At 51.9% G+C, this 17,157-nt stretch overlaps 1 protein-coding gene across 3 annotated transcripts in view; it reads left to right on the top strand.

Moving 5' to 3' along the window:
* Positions 1-17,157, top strand: part of SLC37A1 (solute carrier family 37 member 1) — a 39,875-nt gene that overhangs the window by 12,673 nt on the left and 10,045 nt on the right. For all 3 annotated transcript variants that reach the window (XM_081138167.1, XM_081138168.1, XM_081138169.1), the window contains exons 4-12: positions 1,968-2,094; positions 2,746-2,824; positions 5,154-5,289; positions 6,828-6,904; positions 7,922-8,088; positions 11,885-11,922; positions 15,027-15,104; positions 16,057-16,188; positions 16,603-16,693. In XM_081138167.1, the coding sequence (XP_080994293.1) occupies positions 1,968-2,094; positions 2,746-2,824; positions 5,154-5,289; positions 6,828-6,904; positions 7,922-8,088; positions 11,885-11,922; positions 15,027-15,104; positions 16,057-16,188; positions 16,603-16,693 (925 nt within the window). The remainder of the gene's footprint in view (positions 1-1,967; positions 2,095-2,745; positions 2,825-5,153; positions 5,290-6,827; positions 6,905-7,921; positions 8,089-11,884; positions 11,923-15,026; positions 15,105-16,056; positions 16,189-16,602; positions 16,694-17,157) is intronic.

Genomic DNA, 17,157 nt, shown 5'->3' with positions numbered 1-17,157 from the left:
GAATTCTAAAATTCCTCCCGACTCTTCGTGAGCAGGACTTTTCCAGGCCTTCAAGTTGCTTGCAAAACTCTTCACTTGTTTGACATATCAAGTTTTAATGACTGGAAATGTTTGCAGACCTTTCAATATGTGGTTTTTAAAAGAAAGTAAGGGTGGGAAAAGAGACTGTGGGCCTTAATAACATGCATCAGCTCAACCAGTGACTCTGAAGCCAGTGCCGATGACCAGCCACTGTCATTTAATGACTGCTTCTCCTCCGTCTGGTTAGGGAAGTACACTGACAGCCGCGGAGAAGGGCACTTTATAAAAATGGAAGGGACCCTTGCAGAGCCTTAGGGAACACCATGGAGCTGAAGGAGCAGAGTGGTTGGGGAGCCTCTCTGGGGTCCAGGGTTGACCTTGAAAGGCTGGGTTTGGATTGTGGGACAGATGCCTGGAGCACCGATGGGGGGCTGCATGACCATGAAGCCACCAGCCCAGGGGGGGCGGGCGACGCTGGGACAGAGGCAGCGTGGGGAGACTCGTACACGCTTCACCTCTGTGGCCGCACAGGGACGGGCTGGGTTACACTGGCTGCGTAACTGACAGTGTGCAGCACGTATGCGTCACGTGACGTGGTCACGGTCAGAAGCCAGCACGTGGCACCAGGATCCCAGCTCAGAGCCTGAGTCCCTGACCAGGAGGCTAGGCTGCCTTTGATCGCAGGACAAAACAAAGCACAATGGCTCTTCTGCTTGTTTATGAAACGGAAGGTGGGCGTATCTGCTCTTTCACATTTCCCATGGCTGGTTCCTCCCCGGGAGTATCAAAAGGTGAAAGGGTGTCGGAATCCCTTTCCCATGTGGTGTAGCCCGCTCCCGCCCTGGCCCGGCTCCCTCCCGGCCTCTGGCTTTCCTACTGAAAGCTGGACTGAGCGGCTCAGTGACACCTCGGGTCTGCAGCGGGGCCTCCGTGAGAAGCAGCAGGAGGGCAGGAACACCTGGCTTCGAAGGTGAAGAGGAAAAAGATAAAATGAGGCGAATGGGAAATGTGGGAAACGCCAGCTTCATGCAGAAAGGAAGGGCTGCGCCCCCACCCCACCCCGCCTCTGACCCGAGCTCCCGGTCATGTCCACAGCCCCGCACGGTCACCCTGGTGGAGTGAGCACAGGCAGGGCAGAGACAGGGCTCCCCCACCAAGAGGAGGCCTCCAGCCCCCGGGCAGACAAGCGCTGCTGAGGAAGGCTATTTGGCGAACAGATACTTTGTAAAGCAGAAGCCTTGGCTAGATTTTTAGGGCTGTGTCCCGGTGATGATGACAGCCCCGTGAGCACAGCGCAGCCGAGCCGTGTACCATGCCAGGACAAATATTTACATGCTCACCCAGGAAATACCACCTGGCTGAGCTCTGGCCCCTCGCCAGCTCCCAGAAGGCTCCTTGTGCCCTGTCCCTCACCACTACCCGCCTCCAGGTAACTCGGATTCTCACCGAGGGTGCCATGGATTCATTTTCCTGTTCTCGGACGTCATAAATGGAAACAGGGTCCTGCCCTTTGGCTCTGTGTCGGGCCTACTGTTTGTGAGGGCGTGCTCCTCGCTGCATGGGCCTGGTGCTTGTTCCCGTGTGTCGCTGCAGCGTTCAGCCATATCCACCTAGCAAGACGACTCCGTCGGTCTTTTCTGGGCAGGCGGTCCGAGGATGATGGGCAGTCAGCTTCCAGCTGCAAAGCTGCTCTGAGCAGTCGTCTTTGGTGGCCCTGGACACTCTTGTATTTGTTCTGTGTATGCTCAGGAGGTGGGCTGCTGGCAAGCCCGAGAATCCTTACCCGCCAGCATTCACGTTCTGTGGGTCCTGCAGGCAGACTGCCCCTGTGGTGACTGCCTCCACCTAGAACCAGTTGCACTGGGAAGGCTGGTAAGATGGGGCATCCCTGCTGGACCGCACGTGAGCTCACTTTCTCTGCCTCTGTCTTCCCGGGGATGTCCTAGGGTGAGCTCCACAAGTACTGTGCTGCCGTGAATGGGGCTGAAGTCAGATTCAACAGCCAGAGCCAGAAAGCCAGTGACACCCCCTTTCACCTGGGTAATGAGACTGACTGCGGCTGGGCCCCATTTGGTGAGTTCTCTGTGTCCGTGTAGTTCCGAAGCGCAGTCCCTGCAGGGAGGGTTCCTCCACGGACGGGAGTGCTGGGAGACCGCTGGTGTGGCCCGACTCCTCAGGCCTTGCTGATCCAGTGGCAGTGTCATATGCTTGGGGGTAACTGGGTCTCCGAGGGGCTCTGTCCTCCCACGGTTCCCACCCCTCCAGCCACTGCTGTGTTACGGGGCCTGTTTGCAGAGGTGTTACCACCAGCACAGAGATTCTCTTAGTGGGAAACCTGCTGACCATGGTCTGCATGTCGTATTGTCAGAGCTGGAAGCTCAGGCGCAGAGCAGACTGTGGATGGAAGGGAGAGACCACACGCCTGGTGGGGGCTGGCCTGGGCGAGTGCTGAAGGAAACGAAGAAACCCATGCTCACCCTGAGCCATGTGGGTTTATTCACGTAAATAATGAGTGCTGAGTGGTTGTTCGGAACACAGTGACTGTATTTCCGTTTGCCGAACAGCCCCACAGAAACTGTGTTGCCCCATCTGTCCCTCCTTTGTGCACACTGCCTCGCTCAGAGCAGAGGTTTTATCATTCATTGCCCCAGTCAAGGATGTGCACTAACACTTAGCATCAACTAAGCTCTGCTCACCTTCACCTGTGGATTTTCACCCATGCAGATCGGGACAACTACCAGCAGCTGCTCGGGGCCCTGGACTACTCCTTCCTGTGTGCCTACGCCATTGGCATGTACCTGAGGTAGGTCTGCTCAAGTTGGCTGGACCCTGGCCAGGTATACCATTCAGTATAGACATTCTCAGGTACACTGATGTAGGCAGGATGCGTGACACTAGGTCCCACCCGCAGGTCGCTTACCTTCCAGTCTCTTCTCAGAGACAGTGAAGGAGTAGGAGCCAGCATCCACTGCCGTGGCCGTGACGGCGCCACCACAGAGCAGCGCAGGTAGAGGACCTGGGCACTCTGCTGATCAGGGCAGCTGTCCGTGGGTGCCTCCCTGGCCCTTGGGTTTAGGACGCACAGCGAGCCCTGCCAGGATGAGGTCCCTTAGGGACAGGGTACTGGCAGCTCCCCATGATGCTCGGCCGAGCGCACCCTTGCCTCTGGTTACGTGTCCCGTATCACTGATTCCACAGTTTACAGAATGTGTCTGCCTGCACACCCCGCTCCACACACACAGCTCCTCACCTGAGCACAGAGGCTACTCGGCCTGGTGGCTGGGGTGTGGATACAGGCTGGGGTGTGGATAGAGACACACTGCTGGGGTCAGAATCCCAGCTTCAGCACCTCCTCACATGGCCATGGACAAGTTACTACATAGTTTTGCACAGTGGGGGAAATAGTAGTTCTTACTTCACAGGACTGGGGGGGGATTAATGAGCTAATGCCTGAGGATGCTCAGGCACATGGTGCATGCCCGGCGTCTGTCACACACAACTATTATCCTGGGTTCCCCTTGATCCCATTCTTGAACTGACCTAGAAAGGTGGTGTTGAGTGGGTAACAGGACGTGTGAGGGGTGGGTTGAATACTGGTATTATGTCTGTCCAATCAGGTTGGAAAAAAAATAGCATAATAGGGACTAAGGCCTTTAGCCCAAGAGGCTTTTGTTCAGAGACTGAGACCTTTAGAGATTCGAGAATCTCAGGGATTCTGTCAATGCTGAGCCACTTCTGACACCCCCAGAGTGTGGTGTCATTAGGACCTGGGAGCCCCCCCCACCCTGGCCCAGCACCCCTGTGGATGGGTGGTGCCCAGCCAGGCAGCTTCCTCTGCTGGAGTGGGTGGCCTTCCTCTGTTGTGTTTGCATATTTGCACAGTGCTGCAGACGTGGACAGCAGAGGACAGGGAAGCCTGGAGCTGGTGGCGCACAGCAGAGCATGAGCCCGACTGACGAGCAGTGGGCTGCAGCCACGTTCCGTCTTGAGGAATAATTTTTACAGTCTAAAGATTGATCCCACTGGGCACCAATAACCCATAGAATAAAACACCCACAAACTGGAGTATGTTTTTCTCAGTTACTAGAAAACAGTGTTTGAATGTTCTTCTCAGCTGGGAGGGATTTTGTCCCTTAGGAAACATAGAGCAATATTTGGGGCCATTTTTGGTTGTCACAGCTGGAGAAAGGGTGCTACTGGCATCTAGTGGGCAGAGACTAGGGTGCTGCTAACATGTATAGCAGGCAGGACAGCCCCTCACCACGAGAGTCACCAGCCCAGGATAGCAAGAGTGCCAAGGATAGGACACCAGGTTTAAATGAAGCGGTTACATTGTTTCCTATTTATTGGTGGTCATTTTTCACGCAGCCTGCCAGTGAGGGTTATTATGAGAATCTGTCTCATGTGAAGTCCACAGTGGACTCACAACTGCAGCCAGGGTGTGCCTGCTCCCCTGCATGGCCTTTTAGTGACACCAGCTCGTGGACTGTAGTTTAGCAGATAAAATCAGACATGGTGGGCACTGTCATCAGCCCAGGTCCGCCCTGGCAGGTGCCAGCAGGTGTGGTGTGGCCTCCAGTGCCTGTATGAGTCGACAATAATGTGGAATGCTAACCATTCCATCAAGCCTTTTCTTCTAAAACTTTTAAGTAGAGATCAAATTTGGGCCCCATATTGTTAATGCGGTGACATAATGGCAGCTCAAGGGCCCAGAGACTTGTTCATGGTCGTAGGTGACCCCTTTTTAAGATATTTGTCTACAGTGTGACAGTTGAAATTTTAACTGGATGCTGTTTATATAAAAGCAGGATTAACCAGCAGAACAGGACAAGTTTTGAGGGTTTTTTAATTGTCAGCCATCCTATGTGTAAGCCATGGGGTTTGAGGTTTATTATTTGACAGTTAGTGATTCTTACTAGAAATAAAATGTATTCAAGCATGTTGCCAATTACCAGTTTCTGGTTAACAAATGCTCTGTTGGGAAACTCTCTGATTAAATCTTCTCAGAAACTGTAGGGCTTTGGAGTCCTAAAGCTCAGGAAACAGGATGGAAACATCCGGAAAGAAGCCGCGGGGTCGTTTACACTCTGGGTGCGTTTGCTTCCTCAGATCTGTCTCTTCTTTCTTCTCAGTGGCATAATAGGGGAGCGCCTGCCAATCAGGTATTACCTAACTTTCGGGATGCTGGCCAGTGGCATCTTCACTGCCCTGTTTGGGTTAGGGTATTTCTACGACATCCACAGTTTTGGATTCTACGTGGTAACTCAGGTAAGGTCTGGGTCCACGGCTCACCACCTGTGGGGTTTCCACGATGAGCTGGATGGGGTTCATGTCATGGGTCCCTGCCTCCACCAAGAGAGAAGATGGCAGGTGATGGAATTGGGGTGGGTCGCGCAGCAGACCTGTGTCCTGTCCGACGTAAGGGTCAGCGCTGACATGTGAAGTCTTTCTGTCTTCTCTGAAATTCCAGCAGCCGTGCAGTTGTCCTTAAGTTTCAGGAGTCACCTCTTAAATCCTATCTGCCCAAACCCCAGCAGGGAATCAAAGCAGTAGCCCCTCTGCCTTCATCTGGACGAGTTCTAGATGTTCTGTCCTGTGACAGAGTGGAGCACTTGGGAGTTAGAAGGATGTGGGGTGTAGCAAGGGCAGGGGGAAGGGAGGACTTGGGCATCCTTGGCAGTGGGACAGGACTGGAGGTGGTCAGGGGAGGGAGAGAGCCTGAGGGTGCTCAAAGCAGGTGAAGACCCAGACAGGCCCCGTGACTTTGCCTTCCAACTGGGCCCAGCCCTTCCTGAAACGTTTGGCTACTACCCATCCCAACATTCCTGTGGACAGATATTTACTAGAAATGGAAAATGACTTAAAATAATGAGCTCAGCCTTTGAGGCTCTCCAGATAGCCTGGGTATGTGTGTGTGTGTGTGTATGTTATAAAATCATCAAAGCAAATTAGACATAATTTGCTTTTTTTGCCATAGGCCTTGAAAAAGTGTGACTTTTAATTACAAAAGCGATTTACACTTTATGGTAATATATAAAATTAGAAGGAAGGGAGGAAAAAACAATTTCCCAGAGTTCCAGCACACTCCTGGGGGAAAGGCCAGCCTGGCTGCCCTGAGGCTGGTCCAGAGAGTGGCCCCCAGATGGCTACTGCAGAGCGGGTCTGTCCAGTGGTGGTTGTAGGAATCACTGGGCTGGACCTGGTTTCATGTTGTCTGTAAAGTTGCCCCTGACGCTCCTGCAACCAAGGCAAACCCATTCACCATGCACTTGCTAAATCCCTTCTTGAAATGTAAGCTCAGGGTGCTCCTGGAAGGGGGGGAATACTTCCTCCAGGCTTCAGGTCAAGGTTAAGCTCGGTTTAGAGGATCACTAACAACAGCACCTTCTTCACGACATAAAAAGTGGAAGCATGCAATTTGCAATCCTTATTAATAGTAAAATCACAGTTCTAGGAAAAGACCACTTTTTCTCTTTTTATAAAGGTTAGATTAGACAGAAATTGAAACCCTTGGCCCCAGGCTATTAATAGTAGTTCATCTTCTAGCAAGAAATTTTCTTTTCTTTCTTTTCTCTGCTTATTCCAACATTTTCACAGTAGGTATATATTACATTTGTAACTCTGTATTTAGTTTAAAATCTTTGGCTCTTGGGACTCACATCAAAGAGAGCCTGGCCCCTTTCTTTTTGTGCGAGTCCCAGCTGTGCTCCCAAACTTGTGAAGAACAGAGAAGGGGCAGTGTCCTTGAGCTCCTCCTGAAAACTGAGTTTTCCTCGAGGTGAGGCCCCTGTCGCCCTCTGCCGCAGATCATCAACGGACTGGTGCAGACCACCGGCTGGCCCAGCGTTGTCACTTGCCTCAGCAACTGGTTTGGAAAAGGAAGGTGAGGCTTTGTACAGTCTGTGCTTGTCTAACCACTGTGCTGTACACCAAAACTAAAACAAAATCATTTTGAGTGTCAACTGTAATTGAAAAACAAAATATTTTTTTAAAAGAAGCTGAGAAAGGCCACCCTGTTTCCAGCAGTGTTATTTTTTAAAATATTTTTTTTAAAGACTTTAGTTTTTCTTTAGATTTATTGTAGGGAAAAAAAACACTTTAGTCTATTATTTGATTTAAGATGATTAAAACTTCTGAGACTTGAGGTTCTGGAATTCAGATGGCCTTTGTCCCAGGAGATGCCCTCCCTGCTGTGGGCGGGGGTGGGTCTGTGCCACTCTGCACAGCTGACTAGCAGCATGGCCTTTCCTGGCCTTCTGGGAACCTGGGAGACGTGCAGAGGACAGAGCCCTGCCCCCGCCTTTTGACGTAGATGCTACATTAAAAATAAGGCTCAAGGGCACGTGGAAGTGTGGCAGGTCCTGACGAGCCACCCCGTGCCTGGTAGCAGAGATGCACTCAGCCTCTGTTGATCTGACTGCCAGTCCAGGTGACACTGTAATGCTGTGTGACACACAGCCCGGGCCCAGCCAGGGTTAGGAGTGTGGGGAGCCACTAAAGAAGACAGGGAACTGAAACAGAAACCAGCTCATGGAGCCTCATTTAGCTATTCCACCCACCCGACAGGTCCTCAGCAGAAACCTACGTTAATGGGCTAGTTCATCTAATGATTGGATTCAGTCTGCAGAGGCACAAATTCAAATTTGGGGCCTTCCAAAGAGCTGCAGGAAAAGGCCTCATTCCTCTTTTTTAATCATAAATAAAGAAGCTCTGAGAGAGACGGGTGATTATACACATACATCTCCGCGGTGAAGTGAACCCAGTTCTCTCGTCAGCGTCTCCAGCGCTGGTCTCGCAGAAGTGCCCGCTGCCTCTGTTCCTGGGCCAGCGCTCCCAGGACGCGCGCCCTGCCATGTCCTACACGTAAGCTTCTCAGCATCGCCCGTGTCTTGTGTTGCAGGCGAGGTTTGATCATGGGGGTCTGGAATTCCCACACCTCAGTGGGCAACATCTTGGGGTCCTTGATTGCTGGCTACTGGGTGTCCACGTGCTGGGGCCTGTCCTTCATCGTGCCTGGTGCCATCGTGGCAGCCATGGGGATCGTGTGCTTCCTCTTTCTCATCGAGCGTAAGTACCGTGGCCTGAAGATGACCCGCCTGGGAGGGCTTCGGGAAGAAGTTAAGGGGACAGCGGTTTAGTCCTGTGCAGGCGTGTGGCCTCTCCCCTCGCCGGGTAGACTGCCTTCAGGTGTAGCCTGCCTTCCCCACTCACTGTTTCTCTCCTCGCCATGCTGGGTTTTCTGCTGTTCCCTGATTTCTGGAGTAGCAGGTTGGAATTCCTTCCACCCCGTCCTCCCACCCCCAGCCTCGGGCATACGTGGCTTCCCCGTGTCTGGGAGTCTCGACTTTCTCCGGCCTGCCACGTCGCTCACCTCCAGGGGCATGTCACCTGGCCCACGGGGCTGCACCTGCTCCACTTGTTTGCTTTCTGATAAGATATACCTTGGACAATGTAAAACCATGGCACCACTGGTAACCATATATCTTAATTAGGTGAAGAGTGTTCTGTTCTAGACTCAATACCAGACTTGTTTTAATTAAATTTCAAATTAATTTTTAAAATAGAGATGCAGCAGGAGAAGGCTTCTCAGTCCCCCTAACGGTAGAGACACGGATGCTGCTGGAGCTGCTGTGTGTCAGAGCTCCACTCACACGCATTTAACTGCACCGCCAGTGTCACTGGAGTTCTGGAAAAAGCCATTCGTGCCACCTGTTCTCCAGGCTGGCTCCCCAGCACCTGGAGGTCTGTCCCCTGGGCTCTGCGGGGTGTTCCTTACCCAGTCACCTGGAGAACAGTGCACTTCCTCTTCCCTGGCACAGGGTCCCCTGGGTGCGTTTGTCCTGCCCAAGGTCTGGAACCCACAGTGGCCTTTATCTCTTCCTCAGCTGATAAGAGGCTGGTGCGCGGGGAAGGAGGCGACGTGAGCAGATGGGGCGTGTGTGGCAGTGGATGTGAGCTGGCTGCAGGCCTGCCTGGGCTCTGAGTGCCAGCCCTGCTCAGCTCAGGCATCCTGGCCAGGCCGGCCCGGCTCAGGGCAGGACTTCCAAAAACAAGAAAGCTTTTCTTTGGTCTTTTGTAATAAAGTGAGAGCCTCCCCACCACTGAGCCACCGCCCCTGAGGCTTCTGCAGGCTGTGGGATTGGCAAGGGAGGAGCGATGCGGAGATTCTGAATGGAGGGCTCTCCTGGAGCTGCCTTCCCATCACTTCCTGTCATTTCCCATCACCTCTTGTCATCTTCCTCTTATTCCAGGGGTCACTCTGCTGGCTTCCCTCCCCAGGTACTGTGGCGACCTTGGAGCTCTTCCCCCCCACTGCCCGGGTCCACCCTTGGGACAAAAAATACCATCTCTCAGCTTCCCCCAGCCCACCAGGCTTAAGCAGGAGTCTGTGCCTGTAAGCTTGACCTAGGTCTTACTGATGTGGGGGGACAGCTGAGCACATCCAGCCTGTACTCGTGCCTCCTGCTTCTCTGGTTCTCCCTGGCGACAAGCTGGCACTGGCAGGGAGTGTTGAGGTGCCACAGGCGGGTGGTGGGAACTGGAGGCCTGGCAACAGAGCTTGTCCTCCCGCCCCTGCTTTCCCATTCCTCTGCTTGGTGGCTTTTCTTACCACAGTCTTAGCCTCCTGCCTTATTACTAAATTCATTCAAGGTTCCACAAGATCCTCAATGAGTCCCCTCTCCCTGTTCTTTATGTTGCCACCAAAAAGTCCCTCCCACTGCCCCTCCTTCCCTGCCCACCCCACTCCTGCCTCCTCTCCCCGCATTGTCATGCTTTGGGGCACAGTGTCCGCAGTGCACCCTAGGCTCCCGCCAGAGCCTGCTCCTCCCGGTTGCTCTCTCAGTACCTGGTCCTTGCTCTCGCTCTGCATCCGGGGCACTGCTTTCTATGGCTCATCGCTTCTGGAGGTGATTGTCCTTGTCACACCACCCAGGCTGCACCCTCTCTCCTCCCCCAGCCTCTGCTAAGGCCGGTCCCCAGAGCCTGGTTCACGGCCCACCGGCACCTTCGAGACTTGGCGTTTCTCCCCCCTCTGCTGATGGCCTTTCCTTTCAGCCCTCCCTCTCCTGTCTCCCACGGGCGTGGCTCTGCCCTGAGGTCATGTCTACACCTCCTGCTAAAACCTAAGGTTGGCTCCAGACCCTTCCTAATAATCAATGAGCACGCGCCCTGCAGCCCCTCTTCCTCCCCGGTCAGATGGGGCATTTCCAGGAGGGGGGTGCGCACATGGAGGGCTGCCCGTGTTCCAGGCTCCAGCCAGGCGCTGGATCTCCCGGGAAAGGGCCTGAGGCTCAGGGTGCTGACTGACCTGCCCAAGGTCACTCAGGAAATGGGGGTGTTGGGGTGCAACCAGGGGCCAGCTCACCTGGTCAGACTTTCTTACACTCTGGCTGTGGACCCCTTAGGTCCTTGGGATGGGTTCTTGTGGGTTCAATTTTTAAAAATATTTTTCCATTTAAATAACCTTTTTAAATTTTATTTTTTAATTGAATTTACTGGGGCGGCGTTGGTTCATAAAATTACGCAGGTTTCTTGGCTCCTTTCTGCTCCCTCCTCGCCGTGGTCAGTGACTGTGGGGTGGGGCTGGGCGGCAGCAGCTCCGGGCAGTGTCCCCCCCCCTCCTGTGACCAGTAGCAGGGGCTGGGCTCCCTCCTGCCCTCCTTCCTGCCCAGGGCTAGGCCCAGAGGACAGAGGCCCCACTGTGGGCCCTCGTGTCTGCCTGTGAGACAGCTCTAGGACGTGTCCTAGCTGGGGGCTGTGTGTGCTAATGTCCTGCAGGGTGAGAGCCCCGGGGAAGCCTCTGGTAGGAGACTGGCCCAGCCTCGGGGGGGCGGAGGCCTCCTGACTCACCCTGGGAGCGGTGGTCACAGTGTGGCTGGAGCAAACCCTTTGGGTGAGCTGCTGACGTCACTCTAAGTGGTGACCGCACCTCTCAGGTGGGCCATTGGGACCGGCAGTGCCATCCCTGTGGCCCGTACAGGGTGAGCGTGGAGGCGCCTCCAGACCAACAGAAAGTGCTCGGCAGGGCCCCACCGCGGCGTCACCCTCCATGTCACTGGGAAGGAACTCAGCTGCTGGAAGCTCAGTTAAACCGTTTCAGCAGAAGTTATAACAAGACCAGGACTCTGGGTGGTGGGGAGGGAACAGGCTGTTTAAAGGCAACCTCTGGACTTTGAAGAGATGGGGTTTGCTTCCCCCAGCTCTTCGCAGCTGTGTGTCCTGGTCTTTGGTGCCCAAATATACTGAGTAATTTTCAAGGAACAAGATGGAAAAGCCTAGCCTCGAGTTTTGTTACCTTCCCACATGTCCTTCCTCCCTGGCATTTAGATAAAGGGCACTTTATTCTATACCAAGATGGATGTTTGGTCCCCACTGATTTTCAGTTCTAATTAAGTCCATTAACTCATCACAAATGTTATTTGTAAACTTCTACTCTGGAATACTTTAACTGTTTTTATATTTCCTTCTGGTTCTCCTCCCTCAAGTGTGCTTCGTGTGGCTGTCACCGCTGTTTGCGTGTGGCCGGCTTGTGTGTCACACGGGACCTGCTTGCCCTATGGCTCAGCAGGCTTCATGCTCCTGCCCACTTGCACTTGTTGGTGGCGGGTTCCTGCTCCTCCCTGCTGAGGTCCAAGGGGCCGAAACAGTCCCGGGAGACCGAGGGCAGGGGGCGCGTGGGTTCTCTGTGAATGGCCACCCTGCGCCCTCACCCCACCAGACATGCTGCCTGGGACATTGTCTCTTTTCTGAAATTGCTGCTAATTGGGCAAAAGTACTAGATGGGTCTTGTTTCAGTTAAGTTTTTGCGTTGGAGGAAACACTGGCTCTGGGTTGACATGTTGTTGCATGTTTGGTGTTTCAGATCCGAAGGACATTGCCTGCTCTTCCACCCTGGTGGCGGTAAGCACTCGCTCTCCACTTCTTGTGTCTTGGACGGTGTGTCGTCTGCGAAGTGTCTGATGACTGTCATCAGCCTGGTCCTGTCTGTGCAGTGTCAGTGGGTAACAAAGAGCAGACAAAGGTCCCACCCTCAAAATATTGGCAGTTTTAGGATAGGGCTGATCATCACAGCCTGGGTTAGACTTCCTCGGGGAGGATGACCAGAGGCCCGGAACCAGCCACGCCTCATGAGAAGGGGGGACACACTGGCTTTCCCCTGGACAGATGTCACAGTGTGACTGCAGAAAGATGGGAGGGGTAAGCTGGCTGGTGTCACTTTAAACTGCGCTCGACACATGTCAGGCAGGCCGTCCAGACTCCCCAGCACATCAACCACCTTTCCCTGGTCAGTGCAATACCTGCTGCCACCCGTCTGCTCTGACCTCTGCCATGCCCAGCTGATGAATGACTGGCCCTGCTATCTGGGTTGTTGAGCAAATCAGTGGGCACAAGCCGCACTGCCCTGCTGGCATCCACAGCAGCTCCCTGCCTTCCCAAGTCACTCGGTGCCCTCCCTGCCTGCCCAGCCAGCCCTCCCTCCCATGGCCTCGGGACCTCCCTCCTGCTGTCCCCTCTCCTGTGCTGTCCGCTGCCCTCCCTCCTGTGTTACTCCAGCACCTGGTGTCACCACCTTGGATGAAGCCTCTGTTGCCTTCACACCAGGTTCCCTGCTTACCTAGACGCCCCCCCCCCGACTTCACATGCACAACTCCCCTCCCCTTTGTTCCCCTCCCTTCCCCAGGCCTTGACCATTCCATCAAAACTGCCTACCAAGGTCCCCAGTGGCAGCATCTGACCACATGGGATGCTCGGCCTCACCCCACTTGACTTGTCACTGGCATTTGACACAGTTGTTCCCTACCTCCCTGAAACACTCTCTTCCTGGGGCTTCCAGACACCACACTGGCCATTCCTACCCAGAGTGCTTTGCTGGCCTCCCTCATCTGGCCGCCCAGATGTGGGACACCCTGGCTGGGTGCGTGGCCTCTTCGTTTCTCGTTCATCCTTTCACTGGAAGAGATCTTGCACAGGCCCATATGGGTTGATTGGACAAAAGAAATAAAAGTTCCTCTGTTTGCAGATGATACAATCTTGCATATAGAACATTCTAAGAAGTCCACAAAAAACTATTAGAGCTAATTAACAGGTTAGCAAGGTTGTAGGGTAAAACACAGAAATCAGTTGTATTTCTATATGTTAGCAACAAACAATCTGAACATGAAATTGAGAAAATAGCCTCATTTACAGTAGCATCGAAGGAGTAAAATACTTAGGGATAGATTTAACAAGGAAGCACAAGACTCATCCATCAAAAACTGCAAAATATTGTTGAACGAAATTAAAGAAGACCCGTGTTCACTGGTTGACAAACTTAATATTATTAAGATGCAACGTTCCCCAGTCACTACAGATTCGGTGTGACCTGCATCAAAACCCCACCGGTTTTCTTGGCAGAAGTTGACAAGCTGAGCCTAGAATTCTTACGGAATTCGAGGGATCCAGAATAACCAAACACTCTCGAAGAAGAACAAAGTAGGAGGGCTCACACTTTCCTATTTCAAAATTTACTACAAAGCTGGAGTAACTGAGACTCTGTTACTGTCATAAGATAGGTGTAGACCAGTAGGGAAACGGGGGTCCGGACATGGATGTTCTCGTCGTGGGGGCTGACTGATTTTCAGCAAGGGTGCCCAGACCAGTCAGCGGGAAAAGCTGGGACACCTGGGTATCCGAATGCAAAGAATGTACTTAAACCCCTGCTTCATGCTATACACAAAAATCAAAGTGGTCAAAGACCTACATGTGAAAGCTAAAACTGTAAAACCCTTAGGGGAAAACATGAATGCATTTTAATGAGCTTGGATTAGGCAAAGTCATTTTAGATATGCTACCAAAAAGCACAAGTGTGGAAGAAAAAATAAATAAATTGGACTTAATCTGAGTTTAAAACATTTAGGCTTCAGAGGACATCATCAAGAAAGTGAAAAAACAACCCACAGATGGGAGAAATGTTTCTAAATCATATATATGATGAGGGGCTTGTATCTGGACTATACAAAGAACTCTACAACTCAGTAATAAAGAGACAATCCAGTTAAAAATGGGCAAAGAATCTGAGTAGATATTTCTCCAAAAATATATACAAATGGCCATAAACATATGGAAAGCTCTTTGATATCATCAGCCCTCAGGGAAATGTGATCAAAACCATAATGAGATACCACTTCCTGTCCAGTAGGATGGCCAGAATCAAAGACGGGTCATGGCAAACCAAACCGTCACACATTGCTGGCGAGGATGTCAGGCGGTGCAGCCACTTTGGACAGTCTGGCAGTTCCTCCAAAGGTTCGAGTTACCTACTACATGACCCAGCAGTTCCACTCCTAGGGGTACATCCCAGAGAAATGCAGATGTGTCCACAGAAGAATTTAGATACGAATATTCATCATAGCATGATCCCCAGTAGCCAAAAAGTAGAAACAATACCTACCAGTTGATAGATAAATAAAATATGGTAGATCCTTACAACAGAATATTTTTGAGCGATAGAAAGGAATGAAGTACTGATATTTGCCACAACCTGGATGAACCCTAAAAGCACAATCTGAGTGAGAGGCCGGTCACAAAATGTCACGTGTTGTAGGATTCCATTCATACAAAACTTGCAGAATCGTCAAAGCCGTAGTCAGAAAGTAGACTAGCGGTGGCAGGGTTGGGGTGGGCATGGGCAGGCGAGTGACTGCTCATGGGCTGGGCTTCCTCCTGAAGGATGAGGGATGTCGTCAGATTGACCGTGGTGATGGCCGCGCAACTCTGGGAGTGAAACCCACCGATGGCATACCTCGGTCTTAGATTATTCCTCAGGAAAGAGTTTATTTTCACTATTATCTGAGGGTCTGGAACCCTGGGATTAAACCAATTAGCCTTTGTTTTATTTTAATCATTTGCATTTCCCCCTTGGAGGCTTTTTTGTGAATATGGTAGGTATCCCTGCCACGGTGAAGTGAGGTGTCATTTCTGGCTGTGGATTCAGTAATTGTTCTAATTAATTTTTTTCCTTCCAGCATTCAAAAAGCTACGAGAACGGCATGCACAGGTTCAGACTGCAGAAGCAGGCCCTGCCCGACGAGAAGAAGCTGCTGGTGAGTCACACCCAAGCCAAGGGGCAGGAGGCCAGAGTCCCTGCTCAGGGACCTCGTCCCAGGCATCGAGTTCCTTGCAAAACTGGGTCTCTCGTTTCCTCAGAAAACTCGAGTTTGTCCTAGTTAGATTTATTTGGATAGTAGGCTAAGCTTACTTAGAAATTTTAAGTCAACTCTGAAAGTCATTCACTCGTCCAACAAGTGTTTGCGGCATTGCACGCAGCAGGTGCTGCCCTAGGCCCGGCTCGCCGTGAGCGTGAATGACATACTCCTCCTGTGGAATTCCCGCTCTGGGGCAGGGCCAGGGCACAGCCGGAAAGCACGCTTCCTCCATCGAGAGCTCCTTAAAAAATGCAGGATTGTATAAAGGATTTATTGACATTTTCATAAAAGTTACATGTAATTTCACTGCTTGGTGATAACCATTGCCAGTTTAGAATTCAGCTTTCTATAAATACATTCTATAACTACCTAGTTATATATGTACGTATTTAAACATAGAAATATACATAATGTATGTATAAATTCCTCGAGATCATGATGAAAATGCAGTTTGGAATGATGTTTTATTATTTAATGTGTCATAAGCCTTTTTCCAAGTCATTAAAACCTACAGTTTTTTTACAACTGAGAGATGTATCATTAATGTGAATGGACTTCACCACTTTTTCTCATGGTGGGGAGACATTCATTTTATTGTATGAGTAGTTTTCCACCGTTCAGATTATTTTCCACAGATAGATCCCTAGAATGGCTGGGTCACAGGGTTTTGCCTGTTTAGTGAGTATTTCCTAAAAACACATGAAGATTAATAATAAAGCAATGGCTGCAGTGAGAATGTTCCCGAGATGTCCCAAGACTTTAGTGGAGCCCTCGTCATCAGGAGTGCTGCCTCCCTGCAACCAGCCAGCACTGGTGGCCTCTTGTTTTCCTCTCCCTCCACTGTCTCCAGGACCCAGAGATGCAGTGCCTGCTGCTGTCGGAGGGCAAGCGCTCAGTCCGTCAGAACCACGTAGTCACCCTCCCAGCCGACGGAGGGAACAGCGTGGCCGCCATCAGCTTCACGGGGGCCTTGAAAATCCCCGTGAGTACATGCGCCTGGGAGTTTCCGAAAGGGGCGTCTGTGCGGACTTTGGACAGACACTGGCCTGTTGATAACTTCGCTTATCGTGATTATATAACGCACAGGCCAGCATGACGGCTTGGACAGATCCAAACAGGAGGCCTCAGCCCTGAACAGGCCGCAGTGTCTGTTTGCCTCACACTGTGTTTCAAAAAGGCAGCCATGTGCTGTAAGAGCCTGCTGGGCAGTTGTCCTGTGATCCCACGTCCTAGGCTGCACGGTATAGCCACACGTGCCCCTCTCCCTGCCCACCTGGAGGTGCCAGCACCAGGCCAGAGCTGCGGGTGTTGCATGAAAGGCTGGGGAGTGTGACTCGGTAGCATATTTGAATGAAGGCAGTGAGTGCACCTTTGGGATAAGCGCTCTCTCTTTCAGGGTGTGGTCGAGTTCTCCCTGTGTCTGCTCTTCGCAAAGCTGGTCAGCTACACGTTCCTCTTCTGGCTTCCTCTCTACATCACCAACGTCGGTGAGTACGTGTTGCTGGAAGCACAGATGTTTGGTTTTGTGCACTGGCTGTGATCTGAGCTCCCTTTATCTGCTGGTTCCATAGACGTGGAAAGAAGAGGCATCCACGATGCACGGTGATGGGAGAGACACACTTTTGAATCCAACAACCTGATTAGTGGAAACGTATAGACAAAATGGGAATTGGACTGGGCACTTTTTTTGCCATAGTAATGACCTTGGTGGGGTGAAAGGGTTGGCATGTGACATCCCAGCTGTGGCTGCCAGTTCCACGAGGCTCTTCCTATTCTCGGGCAGCCTGCATTTAAATCTAGGCTCCCTCACACTTTGGGGCATAGAGGCTGGTGAGCAGGAGCGGAGGCCCTGGGGAGCAGAGCTAACAAATGCTTAATAATCTGACCTGGAAACTGCTTCCTGGGGTGGGGTCTGATTTGAGGGAAGAGAGGCTGGTTTGGCTTATTTCCA

The sequence above is a fragment of the Miniopterus schreibersii genome (assembly GCF_964146895.1).
Source record: "Miniopterus schreibersii genome assembly, chromosome: 5".
Taxonomy (NCBI): Eukaryota; Metazoa; Chordata; class Mammalia; order Chiroptera; family Miniopteridae; genus Miniopterus; species Miniopterus schreibersii.
The sequence above is the reverse complement of the archived record's forward strand: the minus strand, read 5'-3'. Positions and strand labels throughout refer to the sequence as shown.